Genomic DNA, 25,190 nt, shown 5'->3' with positions numbered 1-25,190 from the left:
CACTGAGCCACCCATCTCTACCGTCTGCCTGACCACTCCCCTGTCCTTCTTGGGGAAGTGACTCCCAGAGGCCAGCTCCTCAAGCTGAAGAGGAGGCCGTAAGGAGCTTTGACAGGGGTTGTGCTGGCTTCCACCCTGCCCCGGAAGCAGAGAATCTGAGAGCCTCCCTCTACCAGGCAACCCATCACACCAGCTCCCCAGGGACCTGGCCAGCCCAGCTGGAGGGGCCGGGCAACTCAGTCACCTTGGCAGGCAGCCCAAGGGGCCGGGTTCAGCCTCTGCTCAGGAAACCTGGCGCACACACACACACACCCCCCAAAATAATAATAATAATAATAATAATACCTCAGCCCCAGCTCAGCCAATCACAAAAAACAGACTTTATTGAAGTATTTAGTACTAAACCCCACACAATTCCAGCTCTGTAGCTGAGGACACAGCCACTTGGCAATGGCACCAGGTGTTATACAGGACCAATAAGTTAATGTAAAGGACGCTTAGGTGTGGAAGGCCAGTGCTCAGCCATCTCCTGGTTCAGACTAAGGCGCTCTGGGCTCCAGTTAGGACACTGAGAGACCAGGGAAACCAACATGCCCTGGGGAAGGGGGCTTAGAGACAAACCAGAAAAGCACAGCATCCAAGCAGGGTATTCACACATGAGGGGCAGAGTAGGCCCAAAAGGTGGGGGTTGCTGATGCAGTAAGAGCACAGTGAGAGAAATGCCAGGTGCATCCCTTCAGCCTCCTGCGTCCTCCCACAGGTTCCTTTGATGGGCCATCCTGGGTCTTCCCTTGGCACCCTTGTGCAATCAGCTACACCGTTTTCTTTCCAGTAGGAAGAACTGTGCCTCTTTTAGGTCAGACACCAGAGGTTGAACCTTCCGCTATACTCACAGTCTGTTCCAGTCCAGGTAACATAGGAGCAGAGTTCTGCACAGGTAAAGCCAGAACTTAGCTCTCCCTACCTCTCCTAGCCTCAACTCAGTTGCTTTCTCATTGAAGCAGGTCCCCTGACCTGGAAGCAAAGAAGGCCCTAGGAGGAGAACCCAGGGATGGCTGGGTGGTCTTAGCACATGCAGCTTCCACCCAGCCACTGCAGCTGGGACAAATAATGAATGCCCTCAAAGAAAATTCAGCATCTCATCAGTCCTTGGGAGTAAGTATGTCCATGTTGGTATAAATAAGCACCTTCTCAGAGCAGAAGCATAGCTGGTGGGGGCAGTAAGAACTGTGACTCCCTCCCCCAACCAGAACATGCCACAAAAGTGGTGCCTTTCCAAAACCACTTGTAAAGTATTGGTTTTTGGGACTACGATGAAAAAATGTTAGAAGGGCCGGGTGCGATGGCTCATGCCCGTAATCTCAGCACTTTGAGAGGCCAAAGCAGGCAGATCACTTGAGATCAGGAGTTTGAGACCAGCCTGACCAACATGATGAAACCCCATCTCTACTAAAAATACAAAAATTAGCCAGGCATGGTGGCGCTTGCCTGTAATCCCAGCTACTCAGAAGGCTGAGGCAGGAGACTCGCTTGAACCCAGGAGACGGGGGTTGTAGTGAGCCAAAATCTTGCCACTGCATTTCAGTCTGGGTGACAGAGTGAGACTTCATCTCAAAAACAAACAAAATGTTAGAAGGAGCAATGGGGCTGCAAGCCCTTGAGATGCCCAGAGGTGGTTGTCAAAAGGTGACCACTAAGCACCAGCATGGACCAGTTCCCCACCGGACTCCCTGAGGCTATAAACCATGATGCCACTGACTCAAAGCTCAGAGGTCTAGGAGCCCACAGGGCATAGACAGGGTATAGTGACTGGGTCCCTAAAGAGGATTTGTGGGGTCAGGAAAATAGGAAAGTCTAGCAAGACAATACACCACCAGGATATACTGACCTTTGACCTACCACTTGGTGTGTGCATCACAGAGCACATTAGAAAAGGGGAAAGGATTCTCCCCCATCCCAGGCTGGGGTACTCAGAGACCTGGGAAATGGGGGAGAACCATGTGCATGACTCTCATGTACCATGTATGTACCATGTCCATCCTCCAGCAATAGTGGGACAGGAGGGCCAGGGGCAGTTCCCCAGGGAAGTTCTTAGAACCAGAGCACAGAGCATTGGAGAACTCCCAAGGTGGCCCACTCTGCTTCACTCATCCCCTGCCACTTGTCTTGCATAAGGAGATAGAGGCTGTCAGTCAGACAGGCAAGGCCTTAAGTCCAGTAGGCTAAACTCTGGGGGATAAAGCATAATCATATCACAGGGGTCTTGAGGACAATCCACATATATAAATCCTTAGGTCAGGGCTTCTGAAAAAAGTCGTGTAAAAAAAAAACATTAAAGGTCTCAGCTCCAGGTCATCGGCCTGCGATGGGGATGGGGGAGCTGAAAGAGGCACTCAGGGGTGGGGGGTCGAGACCCCAGCACCTCTATGAAACAGTCTTTTCCAGCATGGGGCGAAGAGTTACACCTGGCTGATGATCTCTCCTTTCTCAGGTACAAAGACTTGCACAGGGGCCCCGTCAGGCGATCTCCGCAGCACACACACTGTGGGCACCTGCCAGGGTCAGGAAGAAAGGAGAGGGGGGTAAATGAACCAGACCGAAAAGCGGGGACTGCAGGCGCAGTTACACCATCCTTATCCCTTAGGGACACTGACCAGCAGAAGCAGCAGCAGCAGCAGGCCCTGGCACTCAGCCCTTTCCTCCCAGGAGGCTCTCTGCCCTTCAGGGACCCCCTTTACACATTTTCCTCCAGTCCTTTGGGGTGTGACAGGCGCCCTGACCTCCTCCTCCCCCACTTTTCCTGGGCTCACTTCTCATCACCCTCCCTGTCTGGCAGGTTGGGATGGGCTGGGTCTATCCAGCCAAGGACAGGCCCAAGCGCGCAGGAAGGGAAAAGCACGTCAGCTGGAGGGCGCGGCCTGGGACTGGGGCCAGGGTGCTGCCAGGCCCAGGATGCCAGCTGCAGTCCAAAGAACCGTGGGTGGGGGAGGAACACGCAGCTGGGCCTGCTGGGAACCTGGGGTCTCAAAGAAGCAGCTTGTTGGTAACTTCTGGAGCACATCCCCTGCAGAGCCCTCCGTACCAGGGAGAAAGAATAAAGAAAGGATTCCTGTGTGTGGCTCCCCACTTCGAGAATGAAGAAATAGGGGCCAAGAAAACCAAGGCCGCCACCCTACCCAGTATCAGGGTGCTCTATCCTATATACTACCCTCCAGCCTGCTCCCTGGCCTCTGCGGCCCCAGATGATAATATCACATATCTAGTGCTTACCATGCATTGCTGTAATCATTCAGCCTCTTGGCAGCCCTATGAGACAGGTACTCTACTACTACCATTTCACAGGGGAGGAGACACTAGGTCCAAAGGGGTTAAGTCATTTGCCCAGTCATACAGCTCGTAAGTGGCAGAACTGGGATTTGAACCTGGTTGTCTAGCTTGAGGGTCGGTGCTCTTAACTCTGATGCCACCCTTCTTCTCGGCTTGGTGGGGAGGAGGAGTGTCAGGGAGGATGCTGATGCCCAGAAAATCACAGGTTCTGGCTTCTGCAACACACTTCCTACTCTCCCTTTGTCCTATACCTTCAAATGGAAGTTTGAGGGGCTGATTTGGACTGGACCTTTGATTATGAAGAGGCTTATCTGCTTTGTGGATCATCATTTAGGGAGGGAAAAAGTCTCAGCTGTCTTCGGGGGATCATCTCCACCAGTGTATACGCTTCTGAGCTAGACATGGCAGGCAAAATTAGGAGGTGCCCCAGGGAAGCCAAGAGTGCCTTCCAAAGCCAAGAGGAAATGTTTTTTTGGCCTGTTCTTCCTAGCTGGGGTTTGATTACCCGGCCACTAGGTTGCTGCTTTGATGCCTCTCTACCCTTGGACATGCTAGAATTATAGCCCCTCCCCGGCAAGACAGCCCTCCTGCCTGGCCCCGGGGTCCCTCCAGAGCAGCCGTACCTGTGCCCGGGGTCCCAGGGCTCGCCCGAAGCCCTCTCTTCCGAGGGGCAGGCTCCTGACCCGGAAAGCTCCTTGGCGGTCCAGTGAGTGGGGGCGGGTGCTCCGGAGGCGTGCACGCTCGTGCCACCACTTGAGCTCCTCGGACACGGCGGCCTTACTGAGCCCCCGGCCTGCCGGGCTGTCCTTCAGGGAGGGCGTCCGCACAATGCGGCTGCGGGAGGGCACCAGCCGCTGGTAGCGCAGGGGAGTGCCCTCCTCCTCGTAGGCGGGGCCCGGGGCTGGGCGGCACAGCTCCCACTCGCCAGGCGGCAGGGGGCTCTCAGCCACCACCACGTACCGCCCCGCCGGGAAATAGCCAGGTGGCAGCAGTAGCTTGGGGTGGTGGGCGACCAGCTCTCTGCTGCCGGCTGGGCCCCAGGCCCCGCGGTGACGATGGGTCTTGGGAGGGGAGAGAGGCTGCAGAAAGGAGATGTCGGGGCTGCTGCTGCCCGGTGAGGTGGGGTGGGAGATGCTGGAGATGTCAGAGCCACTGTCTTCTGAGCAGGAGTGGCAGGAGGCGTGGGGCAGCGGGGGCTTGGTCGCGGGAAAGCAGGACTCTGGCACTGTCACCGTGTAGTGAGTGGGGCGGCGGCGGGGAAAGGCGCTGCGACCTCGGCCCTCAGGACCCGCCCGGAAGGAATCCACCCTGAAGAGGGAAAGAGAGGCATTCTGAGTGTGGGGGTCAGAAACTCTACGCTGGGGTTGGGATAGGAGGTGGGGTTAAACCAGGTGAGTCCTGCTCTACCTCAAGACCCAAGCATGGCCCTCCTGCAAGGGTCTTAGGTCAAACCTCCCAAAGCAAACCACCAAACCCTCTGCTGGGCTGTGTGGGTGCAACGAATTCCCTCACTGTGTGCAGATGTGTACCTGCTGCATTCACAAGCTTGTGATTCATGTAAAGTGTGCTACATCAAGTAGCACATTAAGTACTCTTTTAAAAGTACTACATTAAGTACTTTCAGCTGAGGTACACCGTGTCCAGTGGCAGATCATCCACAGCATCTATTCGGTAGGCACTGCCAGGTACCTGACTTGAACGCGTAAAAGCTGTCATGTGGTACCCAGAGCAGTTACATGCAGCCCAGGACCGGCAGGGGCTGAAATCCAGCCTTCGCTTCACTCTGCTAATGCACCCAGGTATGGGGCTCTGTCCCCCTTTTTCCTAATTTGCACAAAGGCATGGTTTGTAAAATGGCCCTGGTAGCACGTAAAATATAAAATCTATTGCTGTGTGGTGGCGGATGCCTGTAATCCTAGCTACTCAGGAAGTTGAGGCAGGAGAATCACTTGAACCCAAGAGGCGGAGGTTGCAGTGAGCCAAGATTGCGCCACTGTACTCCAGCCTGGATGAAGGAGCAAGACTCCACCTCAAAAAAAAAAAATTAAAAACTAAATAAAATCCATTGCTTTACTTGAGAGCAGTTGTCCCAAGCTGCCCCCAGTTCAGTGCTGCCTGACCAGCAAATTTAAGCTGACGGAGAATTCAGCAATGCTTTCATGGTGCCCCAGTCCCCCCATGGTATGGCCAATACTGCCTGTCAACACTTAACCACTTAAACTATTACCAAGTAGCAGATGACTTAGAAAGTAACATACAATCAATTCTCATTATTTGCAGATTCAGTATTTGTAATTTTCCTAGTTGCTAAACTTTATTTTTAATCCCCAAAGCAATATACACAGTGCTTTCATGGTCATTCTTGGACACTGCAGAAGAGTGACAAATTTGAGTCTCTTTAAGTTTCAGTTGAGGTTAAACGAGGCCATGTTCTGCCCTCATGTTTCAGTTCTCATGCTGTAAGCACACATGTGTTCTCATGCTGTAAGCACACACTTACAAAAAGTGTCCTTTTTGTGGCATATTTATGTAGTGTGTGTGTTTTTGCTTTGATTGGTGATTCTGCTGTTTAAAATGGCCCCAGATACAGTGCTGAAGTGCTATCTACTGTTCCTCCCTAAGGCATACTGGGAAAAGGCTATGGTGTGCCTTATGGAGAAACTATGTGTGCTAGGTAAGGTTCATCCGGGTATGAGTTAGAGTGCCATTGGCCATGAGTTAATGGATCAACAACCCATATTAAGTAAGGTGTCCTTAAGCAGAAACTCACATAACACAAGGTTATATATTAATCAGTTGATGCAAAATGTGACCAAAGGCTCACAGGAACCTAACCCTATATTTCCCCAGGGGAAATACAGTATTTGCTAATTCAGGATTTGCGTCAATTTTTCTTTATAGAACATAACTACCACAAATAATGAGAATCAACTGTGTGTCAACTGAAAAAGTGAATTGCCTATTGCCAGTGACCAATAATTACTAGCACGAGGAAACATGGCAAGGGTAGAAAATTTGAATCAAGTTATGCAAAAAGACAAAACTAGAGTCTTTGGAAGAAAACAACTTGCTTCATGGATGGCCTTTGGCTTTGCGGGTGGCAGTGTAGTCTCTGTCAAGAGATGCCCCAAGAAGAGATCCTAAGAGAAGCCAAGGCACTAGCCATGTGTCACCCAGGGTTGTCCCACCTGTGTCCTGGGAGCTCCCACCCTCCAACGATAAGCTCTGAGTGGGTCCCCCATCTCTCTGGGGAAGCTGTCTCTTACCTCAGAGACTGCGACTGGCCCCTCCTCCCCTGCATCTCGGGGGTGGCTGGGGCACTGGTGCGGCCCTGCCACTGGACAGGAACACCACGGATGGGAACCATGTGGTAGGAGGCAGGCTCCAGAAGCCACAGGCTAGAGGCACTGGGCCCATCCTGTGGCGTGGTGGCTGGGCTGCTGCAAAAGGATTAGAGACAGGTCAGTGGCAGGAATGCCTCCATTCAGGAGCTCAAGAGGTGCAGAAGAATGGGGATGCAGTGGAAGGGGCTCCCAAAGTTAGTGGGGCAAACTGCCAGCACCCTTGGGGAACTACCAAGGCTCATGCTTCCATCCCACTGCTGCAGGAGCTCTCTCCTCCACCTTTCCACTCTTCCATCCACCCAGCCTATGGCCGTCCCCAGCACAGCTCCCACCAACTCCCAGCCCTCCCCTTCTCCCTTCCCAGGTCCGATCCTGACCTGGATTTGCTCCAGGGCTCAGAAGATTTCCTGGGCTTCTCATAGGGGTGGTCCAGGCTGGTCTCCTTCCAGGGGCTGTTCTGGACTGGAGCCCGTTCCGGGCCCCCAGGCTCAGGTTCTGTTGGCTGCAGACCCTCAAGGGTTTGGGGTGGGAGAGGCCGAGAAGGTGGGGCTGGGGACTCTGGAGGAGGTTTTGGCACTTGGGATTCCTCTGCAGGAGTAAAAGTAACCTGGTAAGGCCAGAGGCTGGGGGAACCGGCCCAACAAGAACCTCCACAAACCATAGCCCATGCCTCCCTCTCCCTCCCATGCTGGCTTGTGCGGCTGTTCCAGGCCATGGCTCCAGCCCTAGATGCTCAAACATGTTTTCTTCTTTGGGGACTTACTCCTTCCCACACAGCACTATTTTATGTCTTCCTGCTTCAAGAAGACTCCTGGGTTGTCTCTCTTGGGCTTACAGTGCTCCACTTTCTAACCTTTGTTCCTGGTACCATGTCTGCAGTTATCTTTTGTTTACCTATTTTTCTTGTTCCTGCCATGCCCATATGGCCTATTTCCTTATTGGCTTGGGCACTCCCCTGGGCAGGACTGTAACAGCTTCTCGATCCACCTTGACCCTGGCATCCTCATGGTTTGTACACAGGGTTCTTAATCTATAGACTTGTGTTTCCTCCCCCAGTGCTCCCTTCCTTTCAAAACTGGCAATGATTGTGGGCAGATTGCTCTTTGGCTCTGACTGGTGCATCTTGAAATCAAATCCCAGGGTGAAGGAGGGACATCTGGGGTTGATCAGTTCTCTTGGAGTTCACCTTTCCTTTCCCTGTAAAAATAATGAGCTTCCAGAATGGGAGATCAGCACATTCCCCATCTTCAACTGAGCATGAGCAAGGGCACATGGAAATCGACATGAGGTCCAAGCGGAAATCCTAAGCCTGGCACCCTAGCCTTCACTCCCACTTCAGAAAACTACCCAAACCCCATGGTCTTGCAATAGGAGTCCAGCCTTGACAACAGGCCCCCAAACATCCTTCTCACCTTCCTCCAGGAGGAGCCCATCTGACAGGGAGCTGTCATCAGAGGCACTGAGCTCTGGGAAAGACAAAGGGGAGAGAAGAGAAGGAAGTGAAGAAATGAACAAACAGATATGAGTAACCAGCAGTGCTGAGCAGCTCAGGCCTGATCACTCCCCCAGGACAGCATCCGTTATGAGGAAATACCCACTGTATGCTAAATACACATTGGGAGTGAATTTTTTTTTTTTTTCTGAGACAGGGTCTTACCCTGTTGACCAGGCTGGAGTACAGTAGTGTGATCATGGCTCACTGCAGCCTTGACCTCCCAGGCTCAAGAGATCCTCCTACCTCAGCCTCACAAGTAGCTGAGAACACAGGGGTATGCCAGCACATCCAGCTAAATTATTTTATTTTTTGTAGAGAAGAGGTATTGCTGTCTTGCCCAGGCTGGTCTTGAACTCCTAGGCTCAAGGGATCATCCTGCCTTGGCCTCCCAAAGTGCTGGGATTATAGGCATGAGCCACTGCACCTGGCCTGGCTGTAAACTTATTACACAGAAGTAGAAAAAAATAGAAGGCAGAGGCTAGGAGACAAGAAATGTGATTTTAATCCTGACTCTGATATTAGCTCTGCAACTTTGAATAAACGATTTCAATGCTCTAGACCTCAGTTTCCCCACCTGTCAAAAAAAAAGAAAAAAGGTGTCCTCTGGCAGGGCTTCTTGGCAGTGGAAAGGAAAGACAGAGTCATTTTAGAAGCCCTTGGGATAAAAAGAATTTCATGGCCAGGCGTGGTGGTTCATGCCTGTAATCCCAGCATTTTAGGCGGCCAAGGCAGTGGATGGCTTAAGCCCAGGAGTTCAAGACCCGCCTGGGCAAGATGGTGAAATCTGGTCTCTACAAGAAATATGAGAATTAGCTAGGCATGATGGTGAGTGCCTGTAGTCCCAGCTACTCGGGAAGGTGAGATGGGAAGATCACTTGAGGCTGGGAGGTTGAAGCTGCAGTGAGCCGTGATCACACCACCACACTCCAGCCTGGGAAACAGAGTGAGACCCTGTCTCAAATTTTAAAAAGGGAATTTCACTCTAATTTGTGTATAATCATCTCACATCACAAATACAATTCAAAGATCCCAATGTGAGACCTGCTGCATTACTAACAAGAGCAACGCAAGATAGGAATTTGAATTTAAGATAAAGTCTGGCCAGCTGGCCCCATGGAAGGTTCTTCAGTTGGTGATCTGGCAAGTCACCTGAAGGTAATGTAGTATGACTTTTCTGCATGGTATAGCAGCACTTGTTACCTAGGAAATCAGAGGGAACTCATTTTTGCTATTGCCCTTGAACAAACTTAAGCCTTCAGATTTTTTTTTTGTTTTTTTTTTGAGATGGAGTCTTATTCTGTCACCTAGGCTGGAGTGCAGTGGCGTGATCTTGACTCACTGCAACCTCTGCCTCCCAGGATCAGGCGATTCTCCTGCCTCAGCCTCCCGAGTAGCTGGGATTATAGGCACCCACCACTATGGCTAGCTAATTTTTGTATTTTTAGTAGAGACAGTGTTTTACCAGGTTGGCCAGGCTGGTCTTGAACTCCTGACCTCAGGTGATCCACCCGCCTCAACCTCCCAAAGTGCTGGGATTACAGGCGTGAGCTACCACACCCGGTCAAGTCTTCAGATCTTAAGAATAAGCCTAAAGTGACCTGGATGGAACTAACGAAACTTTTGCAACTGTGTTTGAGAATGAAGATGAGGAAAAAGTAATAATTGCTAATGTTTCTATGGTGCCAATACATTTCTAAATACAGCACTTTATATATATTAATTCAGGTAATTCTCATAACAACCACGTAAGGTAGATGTTATCATCTGCAAGTGACAGTTGAGGAAACCACGTCTCAGAGGAGTTGAGTAACGTGGTTTAGGTTGTACATTCAACAAAGCTGGTTGAGTCAGAATTCACACCCAGACAGTCTGACTGGAGTCTGCTCTTAACCACAACCCTTTATGGGCTCTCCCCTATGAGCTTGCATCTCAAATGCATGAGCATTACACAGGAAGTTTAAAGAAAAGTAAAAAGTTCCAACCATCTTGAAATCCCTTACAACAGGGGTTAGCAAACTATGGCCCAGGGGCCAAATCCAGTTCAATGGCTGCTTTTATAAATAAAGGTTTGTTGGAACACTGCTATGAATTTGTTTATGTAATGTCTGGCTGTTTTAGCACTGAAGTAGCAGAGTTGAACAATTGTGATAAAGACCAAACAGCCCACAAAGCCTAAAATATGTGCTATCTGGTTCTTTGTGGAAAAGTTTGTTAACCTTTGCTCCACAACTTTTTTTTTTCTTTAAAGATGGGGTGTTACGATGTTGCCTAGGCTGGAATGCAGTGGCCCAATCACAGCTCATTGCAACCTTGACCTCCTGAGCTCAATCAGTCTCCCACCTCAGACTCCTGAGTAGCTGGGACTACACGTGTCCACAATCATGCCTATCCAATTTTTAAATTTTAATTATCTGTAGAGACAGGGTCTCCCTATATGGTCCAGGCAGGTCTCACACTCTTGGGCTCAAGAGATCCTCCTGCTTGGCCTCCCGAAGTGCTGAGATTACAGGCTTGAGCCACCATGACCAGCCTGCTCCACAATTTAATGAAAAAAATCTTTATCCAGAGCAGGTGTTAGATTTGCAGGACACATGGTGCCAGAAGCTGGGCCTGACTCCTGAGTAGACAGCCAGCCTATGCTTTGCTTGGCTCACAAGTAGCCTTTGCTTTAGGGTTCAATTAAAGAGACACCCTCCTACTGAATTCTGGTCTCTTGCCTTTGATCTTTTATAAAAACCTTAAGAATAAAGGTTTTTATTGGGCCAGGCACACTTGTAATCCCAGCTACTCCAGAGGCTGAGGCAGGAGGATTGCTTAAGACCAGGAGTTTGAGACCAGCCTGGGCAATAAAGCAAGATCCCATCTCTAAAATAGTTTTTGTTTTGTTTTGTTTTAATTTGCTGGGTGTGGTGGCACATGACTGTAGTCCCAGCTCCTAGAGGCTGAAGAAGGAGGATCACTTGAGCCCAGGAGTTCAAGGCTGCAGTGAAGTATGATCACACCACTGCACTCCAGCCTGAACAACAGAACAAGACCCTATCTCTCAAACGATTTTAAAAAAAGATTCAGGTTTCTGAGAGCTGCTCACTATCTCACCCACTGTCCCAACCTTTGCCCCGCAGCAGCATCACAGGACACCCCAGGTGGAGGGGTAGCAGTGGAGATCATACTCACAAATGCCGAGCCTCCTCCAAGGCTGTGCTGTCCAACACAGTTGCCACTAGCCGCATGTGGCTATTTTCATTAAAACTAAATAAAGTCAGTTCCTCAGTCACACTAGGCAGAGTTCAAATGCTCCATAGCCACATGCAGCGAATGGCTACTGTATTGGACAGCACAGATACGGAACACTTCCATCATCTCAGAAATGCTATGAGAAGCCAGGTGCAGTAGCTCACACCTATAATCCCACCACTTGGGAGGCCGAGGCGGGAGAATCCCTTGAGGTCAGGAGGTCGAGACTAGCTTGGACAATTTGGCGAAATCCCATCTCTACTAAAAATACAAAAATTAGCTGGGCGTGGTGGTGGCGCACATCTGCAGTCCCAGCTTCTCAGGAGGCTGAGGCAAGAGAATCTCTTGAACCCAGGAGGTAGAGCTTGCAGTGAGCTGAGATGGCTCCACCGCACTCCAGCCTGGGTGACAGAGCGAGACTCCATCTCAAAAAAAAAAAAGAAAAAAAAAAAGAAATGCTATGAGGGTATTGCTAATGGCTGGTGTTGTTGATCAACAAATGCATCCAGAGCGCTTATTACACTGCACAGGTGGGTGCCAGGTGGCCCTCATGGGCTTCACCCTAGTAAATGAGCTCAACACCTGACTGCTCCCTGCCACTGCAGAGTATGGCTGATGACTCTCACTTAGCACAGTTACTTTCCCAACCTGAATTACCCTTATATGGAGCCCAAAGGGGCAGGGTGGTTTTTCGTTTGGGTTTTTGGTTTGTTTGCTTTCTTCACCCCCCCCCGTTTTTTTTGAGACAGAGTTTCGCTCTTGTCGCCCAGGCTGGAGTGCAATGGTGCAATCTCAGCTCACCGCAACCTCCGCCTCCTGGGTTCAAGTGATTCTCCGGCCTCAGCCTCCCGAGTAGCTGGGATTACAGGCATGCGCCACCATGCCTGGCTAATTTTGTATTATTAGTAGAGATGGGGTTTCTCCATGTTGGCCAGACTGGTCTCGAACTCCCGACCTCAAGTGATCCACCCACCTCGGCCTCCCAAAGTGCTAGGATTACAGGTGTGAGCCATTGTACCTGGCCTCCTTGTTTTTTTTTTTTTTGAGACAAAGTCTCACTCTGTCGCCAGGCTGGAGTGCAGTGGCACGATCTCGGCTCACTGCAATCTCTACCTCCCAAGTTCAAGCGATTCTCCTGGCTCAGCCTCCTGAGTAGCTGGGACTACAGACATGCGCCACCATGCCCGGCTAATTTTTGTATTTTTAGTAGAGATGGGGTTTTACTATGTTGGCCAGGCTGGTCTTGAACTCCTAACCTCATGATCCGCCCACCTCGGCCTCCAAAAGTGTTGGGATTGCAGGCATGAGCCACCGTGCCCGGCCTTCCCTTTTTAATTCAAAACACCTCAGCTACTAATAATTCTGCTTTACTTCCTCCTTTCTAGAAGGGCGGATGGGCAGAGGAGCCACAAAACAGAAATTACTTGTCTAGAGCTGATCCATTCTGTGCTCTCATGACAGGACTTTAGATCCCAGGGCCTGAAGTTGGCGAGTGGGGTCTTGATTCCTGATGCGGGAAAGTCAGCAGCTACACCAGCTGTCTCCTCTCCACAGCTCTGTCTTCACCTGGACTGAATGCTCCAAGTTTTCAGAATCTCATCCTCCTGCCTTCCACAGAGCCCCAGGCCAGTCCTGGCCTGCTCCTGACTCCCAACAAGAAGCATTATGGGTCACAATGGCAGCATCACGGTGACACTCCCTTGCCACCCATCATGGGCAGAAGCCCCCAGCAATGGCAGCACCGGTGGGTAGGGGAGGCTGCTGAGCAGTGTGAGGTTGGAGCGGGGAGCAGGAGGCCCTGCAACCAACTGGCATGTTTCACCACTCTGACCTCTGCCTGCAAGCACAGAGCAAGCTGGCCCTTAGGGGCTTCCATGCCCAAATCAGCAGCTACCTTTCAAGGCTGCTGGGATCCCTGCTGAGAGTGGAGTAAGGATGTAGAATTTGTCTTTCATTAGAGCCTCAGAGACTGGGAGTGTTGTTCTGCGGCCAAGCCAGAACCACTGGAACCAGACGGAGGTCTGGCCATTTTCCCTGGGTCAGCCCCACTGTCTTCTGACTTTACTGGGTTAACTGTCACATGGAGGCACCTCCTCTTTATCACCTACTCTTGGCTGCGGGAGGTGACCTGGGTGGTGTCTGGTCACGCACTTTCTACCCTAAATTAGAGGCCATGGATGGGAGCAGGGACTTCTGAGACCTGTGCTGAGATAACCCCCTGCCTGAGGCATGGGCCACGGCACAGGGACTAGCAAGGGCCTTCCAGCTTCCCCATGACTGCTCCCAGGCTGAGGAGTACTCTTGGCAAAAAGCCAACACGATATGCAGGGATGGGAGCCTGAGAATGTGAGTGAAGGCCGAGACCTCTGAATCCAATTCTATTGCAGGGCCACTGCCTCATTCCCTCCTGGTTCCCTCTGAGGCAGCCAGGGAGGTCTGGGCCCCATGTGAGAGACTGGGGGGCAGAGCTGAGTCATGGGCCCACTGCGGTGGGGCTTGGAATGGAGAGCTGCAAGTCCTGACCTGATAGGCTGGTCCTGGGTCAGGACAAAGGAAAACAGTCACACTTAAGGGCTCAGAACCCCCTGTTGGAAGCTAACCTGGGCTGGACACACTGATGTGATGTGGCAGGCCCTGGGCAACAACAACTCACTAGGTGCCCCCACAGCCACCAGTCTCTGGGCCAAGGAGCTCAGGGATTGAACTACAGACACAAGGAGGGCAAAGAACAGACATGGAAGGATCCCACCCTTGACCAGGGTGGCTGTAGATACTTAAGGGGCTGTGGGGCATGGCACCAGTGCTGCTGGATTTCAACCTGAACATCTTCTAAGTAGCTGTGGACCCCTGAAACAATTCAGCGATCAGTAACACAAAGCAATGGTCAATCTCTTTGCTGCCTAACTCAGGCCAGGGGACTACACATCAACTCAGAGCCTCGGGCTCACGTGAGCCTCACACTACCCTGACCCAGAGAAGCCATCACCCTGTGGGCCTGGAGGGCAGTGGGACCGGCCTGGGCTACCCAGTTGAATGCAACTTGGATTCAGCTCAGGGTCAGCTGAGAAGTATCTCTGTGTAGGAAGTTTCTTGAAGGGAGTGCATTTTGAGGAGGGTACGGAAGGAGACAGTAGGGTGTTTTCCAAGTAGACCGAGGAGAGGACCTCACAGGATACGGAAGGCTTGCTGGAATTGCAGAGAATCAGGATGGGGTGGAGCTGAACCCAAGAATCAGCTTTACCCAGCTGGAGCCGAACACAAAGGCAGTGGCACGGGGCTGTGCGCCCACCATCCCTCAAAAGCTCGTTTAAGGAGCATGGCCCAAGGGCCCTCGGGGCTGCTGGCTCACCTCGGCCCAGGGGGAGGGCAGCAGCCGGAGGTGGTTCACTGTTGCGCCTCCGCTCGACTAGGCAGCGCTGGAGCTCCTGCAACTTCTTCTCCTCCTGCAGCATGGAGTGCTTCCGCTGCCGCCGAGCCTGCCTGCTGAGATTCTCCTCCAGGCATAGCCGACGGGCTGCCTCTGTGATCTGCAGCTGCAGGGCCAGCTGGCGCTCCAGGCTGCTTAGGGGGTCCTGAGAGGGGGGCAGGAGTGAGGCTAGAGAGAGGCAGGGAGATTGGGGGCCCAGAGGGTAGAGAGCGGCCCTGACACAGTGCTCTAGGTCCCAGTCCTAAGCCCTGAAGACAGAAGAGAGGCAGACAGCAGCACCAATGGACGGACGTGGAGCAGAGGGTGGAGGGGTGGGAGGAGCTGAAAAGCAAACTTGTCAGCCTGAAAAGCTGGCAGGGGCACCCACCCACCAATCTGCCTGCTGAACCGGGCAGGGTGGGAACCCAAGTGGGACACTTTCCCTCCTGACCCCAAAGGGTGGGGCAGGCTGGTCCGTGGGAAACTGCTGCCATTGATGCCATGGGGAAAGGGCACCCAGGGCCTGACTGCCCCCACCTCCTCCTGAGAAAGGAGGACAGCTGTAGGGGCCAGAGTAACCTGTCTGAGCAGGCTATTGCCCGCTGGGTTAGTGGCTGGCGCTCTTAACTGATCTTCTGCCCACTGGGGCCAAACCCAGTGTCCTCCCTTGAGCTCCCAGCTTGCAGTTCCATGGTGGTGCCCCTTCTCCACGGCCATTTGGGCTACATATTCATGGTGCCCCTTGCCAACATGCAGCCAGGCACCCTCATTGGGTGTGAAGGGGTGGAAGGGAACCTGCCAGGGTACTGGGCTGAGGTGTGGCGTCTCAGTGATCAGCTTTGGGGGTCGAGGGGTACTGGCAGCTTCCTGAGGTTCCTCACCTCTCTGTGCAAGGCCCAGTCGTCCAGTTTGTAAGCTGCTCCGATCCTGCGGCGAACCTTGGGGACCTTTTCCCCTGGTTTGAGGGGATACTCCGCTGGCAAGGTGCCCGTCAGCTCCTAGGGAGGAAGCAGAGTCAAGCCAGGCCCACTGCCCAGCCTTTGGCCACTGGCCCCTGCAATGCAAGTACCTGCCTTCCACAGAGGCCCTGTTGGGACCACCTTCCACCCTCCTCCCCACATCCCATCCTCCACGCTGTCTCTCCCGTCTTCAGACCCACTCTGCACCCCTCCCCTTTCCCTTCAGACCTCCTTCTGATCACTTCCTCCAGAGCTACACCGACCCAGGTTACAGCACTCAAATGCACTTATGTCTACGCAGTCCCTCTGCAGCCCCTGATGAGCTTTGTTCTCTGTGCCTGAGCCCCCGCCTGGGTCTGACTCTTCTCCATCCAGCGCAAGGTCAAACACTGGTTCATGGGGACTCTGGACCCCAGCCCCCAGCCTGATGTCTAGAATTCCCTCAAGAATGGGGCTCCCTCTCCCCAGCTCCCGCATCCCCAAACATGGCTCCACAGCCCCTCAGATGAACGCCATGCTTGTGTGTGCTGGCTGGGGCCTCACCGCCTCCCGCAGGCAGAGTCTCCTCAGCTCCTCCAGGCAGGCCTCCAGCCTCGCCTCCAGGGCCCTCTGCTGCTTGTGCACTGCGTGGGCCAGCTCCTTCATTGGGGAGACTGGGCTGTCAGGGCCTGCAGGGGTGGGGGACACATGCTCAGGGAGGCTGAAGGCGGAAGCCTCCTCCGTTACTTGTTGACCACCCCTAGGGGAGCACACATGCACACGCACACACATCTCATGCCTGCCCACAAATTGCAGGCTGCCTGCTGTGGCCTGTGTCACAGCCGCAAAACACCACGACTCTTGGCTGCACAAATGTTACAGCTCAGAAGGGAGGGTCGTCCTACCAGGTGACCTACAGTGGGGACAGTGCAAGGGAGGGAGTTCTGCCCATGCAGTCCTCCCCCCACTCCTCCTCCCTTCTCCTTCCTCTTTTCCTTCTTCTTCCTCTCTTTCTCTCTCTCCCTCTCCCCACTACCCCTCTCTCTTGCACACACACAAAAGTCTCTTATTTCTTGTCCTCTGTCAAAACTAGGCCAGACTAGGCCCACAGGTCTGGCCAAACAGAGAGGCAAGACCTTCACATTGGCCAGATGATATATATTTTTTTGAGATGGAGTCTTGCCCTGTCGCCCAGGCTGGAGTGCAATGCTGTGATCTCGGCTCACTGCAACCTCCGCCTCCCGGGTTCAAGCGATTCTCCTGCCTCAGCCTCCCAAGTAGCTGGGACTATGTGGTAGCCAGGATGGTCTCGATCTCCTGACCTTGTGATCCACCCACTTTGGCCTCCCAAAGTGCTGGGATTACAGGCATGAGCCACTGTGCCTGGCTGAGATTTTTCAGCTTCTCAACTGGGGCTAAAGCTGAACACTGCAGATCCCTCTTCCAGATAGAACCAAAACTCCAAGCCAGTTTTCTCCAGGGAGGAAAACTCCACATGTCCCTGAGGCTCCAGCCCTTCCAGAACCTCCCCCTCCTCCCGGCAGAGGCCTCTCCCCCCCCTTCCTCTCAGCCCTTGGGAGTCTCAGCTGGGCCAGCCCTAGCGCCTGGGGACTCAGGACTCAGGAGTCAGGGCCGGGGACCAGGGCAGGGGGATTTCCCTGAACACTCACCAGACTGCAGGATGATGCCGCTGTCGGTGTCACTGACCTCATCCTTACTCTCCATGGTGGATTTCTGGAAGGAGAAGGCACAGAGCAGGGAGGGGGGATACCGTGACCAGCCTGGGCCAGGATGTGTAGGTAGCCTGGAGTTTCCCCAGCTTTAAAGAGAAAAGAGAACAATAACAAAAAAGCTAGATATGAACCATCTTGGTTACAAAAAGCTTAATAGATGCTTAAGAGCAGGGGAGTGGGAGGGCTGTGCTTCAGGAACCATCTAGGGTGGGAGATTCTGGCACTGGGGGTGCTGCCCGAGAGAAGGGGCTGTGGGCCTCACCAGCAAACCCTGTTCTCAGTGGACACTCAGGGGCCCAGCCTAGCTCCCCTCTGGGCCAAAGTCCTTTAGGCCTAAGGAGGTTGACAACTGTGGTAGCCACAAGAGCCACTCGACTGGGGAGAAAGGCAAGAAGGAAAAGAGCAGAGACAGGATAAAAAGGAAGGGGACAAAGAAATGGGATGGGATGACAAAGAAAGGAGGAAGGGGGCCCCGCATGGTGGCTCACACCTGTAATCCCAGCATTTCTGGAGACCAAAGCAGAAGGATTGCTTGAGGCCAGGAGTTCAAGACCAGCCTGGACAACTTAGACCCCATCTCTCCAAAAATGAAAATTAGCTGGGCATGGTGGTGTGTACCTGTAGTCCCAGCTACTCAGGAGACTGAGGCAGGAGGATTGCCTGAGCCTGGAGAAGTCAAGGCTGCAGTGAGCCGTGTTCGCGCCATTGCACTCCAGCCTGGACAACAGAGACCCTGTCTCCAAAAAATAAGAAAGGAGGAAGGGGAAGACGTCTTTATGGGACACAGCTATCCTCAACCCAGGAACCCAGGAGGTGTGAGGCATGTCCTACTGCCCCAGTGGCTGAGGGCACTTCAAGAAGTGGGCAGGCACATGGCCAAGGCCCTGGTCTGGGGCCTCCAAAGCCCAGGACGCCTGCTCTCTGAATTGGCGCCCTGGACTCTGAATTTCACATCTGCAGACATGTGCGGCCACTGTATGCCACAGAGCTGTCCCAAAGCCCTCAAACAACTTTCAAGCCATCAATTGCTCCTAGGAGACCCTTGAAGGGGAATCAGCCTGGATCCCCTACACCCCACAACCCAGGGCTGTGTCTGTCAGGGTTGTCAAGACTTGACACGTCGGGGGCGAGCAGTGGCTAGAGCAGAAGCTGCACAAGGACAGAAAGGAGATCACCTGCTCCTCTGCCTGCTTCGGGGTGGAGAACACTTGGGTGGTACAGGTGCCATCCCATTGTGTCGGCTCAGCTAGGGAGCAGTCACCCAGATAACACCTGTGCCCGCCCCCTCTCCCTCCTCACCAACCCACACCCCTGGTTGGGGTCCCAGCTGGCCAGGGCCTGGCAGCTGCTGGCTGCAGCAGGGGTGGGAGGGGTAGGCGGAGCCCGTGCAGGCGGTCCGGTCTGGAAAGAGAGCCCAGCCACCTCCTCACTGAGTCAGCCCATTGAGCAAGAGTCCAAAAGTCCTTCCGAGTTTCTGTCTGGAGCCTATCCTGCCTCCTCAGAGCGCGGGGCCGCAGGGTGGGGGAGGTGAGCTCCACCCCTCCGCAGGCAGCCAACAGGACAGAAAACTCAGCCGGAAAGCTGGTAACAAAGCGAGGCCAACAGGGAGAGGGGACTGCTGTCAACCAGGTCCCTGTGATACGTCTCCACCCATCAAAATGATAAGAGCAGGACGATCAAGAACTTTTATAGACCTACATAAACAACACAGCAGCCACAGGCAGCAACAATCAAACACAAAGCCCTAAAAGCAGCATGTACCTTGCACTTTGGAATTTCAATTATTCAAGGAAGTCTAGAGAATGCATGAGAGAATTATTTTTTTTAAGTTTATGGGAGGCCTTTGCAAACAGGCCAAAGTTCTGAAAGACTGGCCATATATTCTGGGACCCCACCCAGCAGGGTACTTAGGATGACTATTAGCTCTGCACTGTCCATCTGTCCCAAACTCTCTCCCTCGTAGAGATAAGAACAGGACAGAGGAGCAGGCAGCTCACCCCCACCCCTTCCCACTCGCCCTAGCCATCCTCCCACCTTCCCCAGAAGCCAAGGGCAGGATGCAGCCAGAGCTAGGAAGCAAGGTGGTCTCAGCTAGCACACTGAGTGTGTCTGTTTTGGACAAAGGAGGAAGTAATGTGGGAGGGGAAGCCATTAATTAGTCACGCTTGCTAATTAATTATTAACCACTAAGTAGTTGCCTTGGAAAGTTGGGCCAACTCAGGCCCTGCTTCTCAGGGGCTCTGAGACTGTTGCAGAGGAGTGGGGACTTACAGGGACAGAGGCGTACCTTAGCACGCCTCCTGTCTCCGCCAGCTGCCCCTTCTCCCAGCTGGGCCCAGCCTCTCACTGCCAGCGTCAAAGGGGAGGCACTGATCTTGCCGGTGGCCCCAGGCTGATGCTGGGTGCTCTCTGGGATGACTTGCCGCCCCAAGTAGAGCAAAGGGAATAGTGTCAGAAGCCCATAGCCCGGTTGTGGAATCAAGGCTTGGTTCTGCTGGGTCTGCGCTACCTTGGGAAAGTCACCAGGCCTCCCTGGGCTTCCTTTCCTCCTGTGCACAATAAAGACTGCACAGCGTCTAAGGCCTTTCCAGGTCCCCGGTCTGAATCTCGACCTCTTGGTCAATGTCAGGCCAAGAAGGAAACCGCACAGCCATGTAGCAGACCCCCACATCTGCCTCTGCCGAGGCCGCCCTCCACAGCTGTAGGGAACCTGCCCCAGAGTCCGCAGGTGAGAGCGAGGGCACCACCCCCACCCAGGAGGCTATGAGTCTTAAGTGTCTAAGGCATTGCTTTTAGGTAAAGGCAGTTCAGGTAACATCCCACCCCCTCCCCAACACAGGGATCCCTCCTGGGCCTCTTCAAGCCCCAGTACTGGGCCCTAAAAAGCAGCCATCCGGCTGAACAATGTCCCCAGAAAAAGGCAGAGGCCAGAAGGGGCCCAGAGGGAGAGAGGGAGGGAAACTCCAGAGCACCTTCCCTCAGGCTGGGCCATGGGGGATCCTTCTCTATCCCAAGTATGTCCCCCAAAGCCAGGTCTTGGGCCGGCCTGTCCCAGCTCACCTCCGCTTGCCCTCCCTCTGGTGGAAACTAAGGCCTGGGCAACCACAGGAACAGGCTCCTGTCCAAGCCCACCAACACCCCTCTGTCATCCCTACACCCCAGACATAGGCTGCCGGGGGTGGGGTTGGAGGGCTGATGGCCACTGCTTGGGCTCCTGCACTCCCAGGCCAGCCTGCTGTCAGTCCCAAAGACCCATTCCACCTACCCCGCCCTCACCTGCTTCTGGGCTTTTGTCCAGGAGTTTGAGAAACAGCCCCTGCTTCCAGTCAGGGGGCGCAGGGCCCTTGCATGTCACCTCAGGGTCTCCCAAGCCACAGGCCTGTGCTCTCTCTCCAGCAGACGGGGCTGCTGGCCATCCGTCTCGGCTCACCTGCCTGCCTTGCCGTCCCTCCCAGGCTGCCGGGCCAGGGGAACCAGGTTACTTGTTATGACTTGAGTCAGAGGGGAGGAGCAGGTGAGCAAGTCCTTCCCTGAACTAATCCCGTGCAACTGGTGCCGGCAGGCAGATCCTGGGCCTCTGCACTTCCGGGGGGCAGGAGGGTAGCAGGGAAAAAGGGGCTCCCATGGAGGAATCCCCGAAGAAGGCAACAACAAGGGTCGTGTCTTCATGGCCTCAAGAGACCCTAGTACAACGTTCTGAGCTGTGAGGTACCTGCGTGCTCTCCTGTCCTGACCCTGGCTCTCTCTGCCTTCCTTTGACCTCAGTTTCTCTTTCCAGAAATCGAGGCCTGTTAAGCCCCCCAGAAGCAGGGTGAGATGTTCACTGTCCACTGAGAAAACAAGTAGGACATTTACAAACTGACAGGGATGGGTCATTGCTCTTCCCCATATACCGAAATGGAGACCAAGGCCTGGGTTTTATCTCTACCGGGTGAGGATTTTAAAACCTCAGGCGAGGCAGCTGGAATTCCAATATGTAGAAGTTCTAGAATCCTAGAGAGGGAGATCAGGCTGTTCTTTTTATCCCAGACATTTTCCCCCAGGGGTATCAAGGCCATCACTTCTCTGTTTATTATTACATCCATCCCCCAGCAACGCATGTTCATTGGGCACTGACAGGCACTGACCTGAGCCCAAGTCCTGTTCCCTACTCCACAGGAGGTCCACTGTGACTCTAGACCCTAAGCCCACTCCCCAAATGCAAGGAACCAGAGACCAAAATGGAACTTATTTCCTACAGAAAAATAAGCCTCAAGGTCTCCCTTGAGGAGAGACCTCCCGACCCCCAAGCAAATGGGAAACTGGAATCTAGCCTATTTCACAGAGGGAAGCAGAACTAAGGCTGACTGTTGCCTGTCCCTAGCAGGCTGCACCCCTCAAGTCTTCATCTTACCATCTCCCTTTCCCCCCACTCTCTGATCTTCCCACCATTCCCCTCACCCAGATTCCAGTGCCTCAGTATTTGTCTGGATTGCCTCCCCTCCCCCAGACCCTAAAGAGCCCTGTCCCCCATTCCCCACTCCCCACCCCCGAGTGCAGAGAAGACAGAGGAAGTTTGCTTTCACCAGGCATCTCCTGTGGAGCAGAACTCATGGGACTGGAGTCCGCCAGCATCCCCCACAGCTCCGGTACACACACCCAGCACACCTTCACATTCCTGTACACACCCTTTTTCCAAACAATGCTAGCCCCAGAGTGCTGCGGGCTGACCACCTCATTTTCTGCCCAGGCTGAGGCTGAGGGGCCCTAACAGGGGACAGTTCCTCCTCCCCCTACCCCATGGGGAGCTTGTTCTCTGGGTCTCCCAAAGAGCCTGCAGTCCTGCCCTTCCCCAGTCCTCCATGACACACAGTCCCTCCCCATAGAGGCTTGGCACTTTCTTACAAAGTCAAACAGAGAGGGGTTAACTCTGGGCATAAGCGGCCCTTCCTCCACGTTGCCCACCCCCAGCTCCAGGTGGGGGTTGGTGGAAGTTTCTAGAATTGGCTCACAGTTCACATTTCTTAATGCATAGAATAAAATTAAGAAGATCACTAAAAAAGTCAATTGTATGACATAAAGTTCTAAAAATAAAAAAAATAGCAATATATATGCTTCTTTATTAACATTAAGCAGGGTCTAGCAGTGGGTAATTTCATACAAGGGCTGAGTGTAAACAATATTTCAAGACAGCTGTGACTGCAATGTGATATGAAACTGTGAAATCTATTAATGGCAAAGTCACAGGTACTGCCAATGCTACCGTGATTTGTTGTCTTCACAACTAAAGGTGATGTTAAAATCTGTTAAAGATTGGTGAAAAACAATATCTTTTTTTTCCTCACCTAGTTTACAAACCCTCTGAATTCTATCTACAGATGCCTAATGCCAATGAACCCAGTTAAGAATCCCTGCCCTCAGGTAATCCACCATCTCTGACTTCAGGGGAGGTTAGTACAGATGCTCAATCTGTTTGCATTGATCCTTTGGAATTCTCAAAAACGCCTTGCTCCCCCAAATTCACACTCAATATTTCCCAACCCTGCAGAATCTGAGGTTTGGAAGGGAGCTGGCAAACCAAACCTCCTGCCAAGAATCCCAGGGAGCCATCCTTGGAGCTCTCTGATAGCCATGTCATTCAATTCAAAATACTAATGGGGGAGGTGGGCACTCCAGAGGCCAGCTGGGAATCTGAAACAGCTCCCCACTCCAGCCAGGCTGGGGAGTCAGGGGACTGATGCCCCAGCCCCAAACCCTAGAGCACCATCCAGATCACCAGTTGGTGAGGAAGTGGTATTTCCTTGCAAAACATTATAGTAGTTGGAATCTGATCTTTGCAGACAAGAGCCCTTCCCCAGGGAAGGGAAACTGGACCTCTTTAGTGTTTTCATTTCCTAAGGAAAAGTCCCGAATCAGAAAACTCTTCCCCAGCGCTGTAACCACCCACTCTCCATTTTTTTAAAAAAAGTTCCTTCTTCTAGCGTCTTCTGATAACACCAGATTGGAAGTTCTTTAAAGCAAGGGCCTGATCCTACCATCTTCACATCCCCAACAGCCCCCAGCAAAGCAGTCTCAGGCACTGCTAAAAATCTTACTTCATGAATTAAGGAATCAATGGCCAGCGCTAGAGCCAACAGTGAAAAAAGGAAGAAGTGAAATAGCCCGGGACCCTCCAGGCAGGAGGGGTGGGAGATGGTTCCTTCACTGTTTTCTTACTTGCATCTGCTCCCTGCTCACTAGGAAAGGTGTTCGCCTCCACTAAGCAAAGGTGGAGTGGGGAACTCCAAGCCAGCCTGGAATGCGCCCTGAAATGAGACCTCTAGGCTTTCTCTAAAAAGCCCCTTTGTCCTGTCCACCCTGCTCCCCTCCCCCACCGCGCCCTCCACATCCAGGCTGGCCCGAGACTTTGCTCCTTTTGTTTGGCTGCTTTCTGGCTTCCCGGAACCTGGCCAGGAAGATCCACAGGCACGAAGAAGGTCGACGGAGAAAGGTTGAGGGGCTGGGAGTGTGCATTTTTGGTAGGAACTCAGAATTCCTGCCCCCTTGATACATAACCCCATTCCCTGTAGGCACCCTCCCTCCGCTAAGGCTGAAGACCATGGGTTCAGGGGCCCGATCCCCCGCTCCAGTTCACCCGCGCTGGGTGCCCCGAAGTTTTCCCGCTTACCTGTCCCATGGAGCTCTGGCGCCGCCCGCCTGCCCCTGCGCCCTCCGCTCCAGCCTCGCAGCTTCAGGACCTGTTTGTCCAGGCCATCTTCCCTCCCCGCGAGCCTCCCCGCGGCCTGCCCTCCCCGGAGGTATTTCATTTAACTTCGGCATTTGCAGCATCCCAAATGTTAAAGATCCCAAGACATCTGTCCCCTGGGGCATACCAAGGCCCAGATGAAAGAGGGGAAGACGCAAGAAGGGACTGGAGAGTCCAATCCAAGAGTCGGGACGGGGCCGCATGCGGGAGTGACGAGGTACCCGCAGGGGTGCGCGAGCTGCGGGAGCAGCCGCTCGAGGGGCAAGGCTGTCCCCTTTGCCCCGCTTTCGGACGCCCGCGCGGCGGGACACCCCCGGCGCCGCCAGTTTCCGCAGCCCAGGCGGGACGAGGCTTCTCTCTTGGTCCCAGTGCCGCCTTTCATTCGCGCGCTCTGGCCTGGCTGGGGCCAGTTTTCATTCCTGGAGACCCCCGAGTGGAAGAATGAAAGGAGCCTGCGGAAGGGCGCTCCTCCGACCCTGTCCTCCCCACAGGCGCCCTCCCCCTCGCTGTGCCGCGCTGCGGGCGGCGGAGCCCGGGTGTGTGGGTCGCGCGGGGATGGCCGCTCCTCCCCGGCCCCGGCCCACTCCCACTCCTCCCGCCGGGGCCGCTGGCTGAACTCGGGCTGGCTCTGAAGGGAAGGAGCACCCTCTCGGGGAGCGCCTCCTGCTGCCCGCTGCGAGCTGCTGTGTCCCCGTTCATCCATTCATTCACTTCCCAGTTTTCACTTGTTACCAAACATTTATTGAGCATCTACTAGTGCCCAGCCCGATGGATCAAAGCTCAAGCCCTATTCACTGGAGGAGTATCCAATCTAGACGAGTGATGAAGCAGCACAGTATCTGAAGTAAGGGCTGGGACCCCGGGCAAGGAGAGGGGAGGCTGACCCAGGCTGAGCCTTGGCAAAGCTTGGCCAGAGGAAGCAATAACAGAAGATAAGAGGGGGCTTGAAACAGCAGTGACAGGTGTACAAAAGCACAGCAGCAAGGGAG

The 25,190-nt window shown here is 53.5% G+C and overlaps 1 protein-coding gene across 6 annotated transcripts; it reads right to left on the bottom strand.

Annotated features, from left to right (window-relative positions):
• Window positions 1-357: 357 nt before the first annotated feature.
• INAVA (innate immunity activator) lies at window positions 358-24,831 on the bottom strand. 6 transcript variants are annotated; one of them, XM_045394593.2, is made up of 10 exons: window positions 24,329-24,831; window positions 17,415-17,478; window positions 16,309-16,433; window positions 15,688-15,804; window positions 14,750-14,972; window positions 8,084-8,137; window positions 7,049-7,259; window positions 6,594-6,767; window positions 3,951-4,635; window positions 358-2,552 (listed from the first exon to the last, which is right to left on the bottom strand). In XM_045394593.2, exons 1-10 carry the CDS (start codon window positions 24,581-24,583, stop codon window positions 2,460-2,462), a joined length of 2,001 nt encoding a protein of 666 aa, XP_045250528.2. In that variant the 5' UTR covers window positions 24,584-24,831; the 3' UTR covers window positions 358-2,459. The 6 variants fall into 6 exon arrangements, with proteins under 6 accessions (XP_045250528.2, XP_005540414.4, XP_005540415.3 ...); XM_005540357.5 differs by having other exon boundaries at window positions 17,415-17,563; window positions 24,124-24,741; XM_005540358.4 differs by lacking the exon at window positions 24,329-24,831 and adding an exon at window positions 24,124-24,285.
• Window positions 24,832-25,190: the final 359 nt, after the last annotated feature.

This window comes from Macaca fascicularis, chromosome 1 (assembly GCF_037993035.2).
Source record: "Macaca fascicularis isolate 582-1 chromosome 1, T2T-MFA8v1.1".
NCBI lineage: Eukaryota > Metazoa > Chordata > Mammalia > Primates > Cercopithecidae > Macaca > Macaca fascicularis.
The sequence above is the reverse complement of the archived record's forward strand: the minus strand, read 5'-3'. Positions and strand labels throughout refer to the sequence as shown.

Excerpts from the sequence above, each read along its gene's own strand:
- INAVA (XM_005540357.5), bottom strand. The coding sequence starts at position 24,404 with ATGCGGCCCCGTCCCGACTCTTGGATTGGACTCTCCAGTCCCTTCTTG. Across the intron at positions 15,805-16,308 it reads GACTCTGCCTGCGGGAGGCG|GAGCTGACGGGCACCTTGCC; the intron begins GTGAGGCCCCAG and ends CTTCCTCCCTAG. Across the intron at positions 14,973-15,687 it reads ACTGGGCCTTGCACAGAGAG|GACCCCCTAAGCAGCCTGGA; the intron begins GTGAGGAACCTC and ends CCCCCCTCTCAG.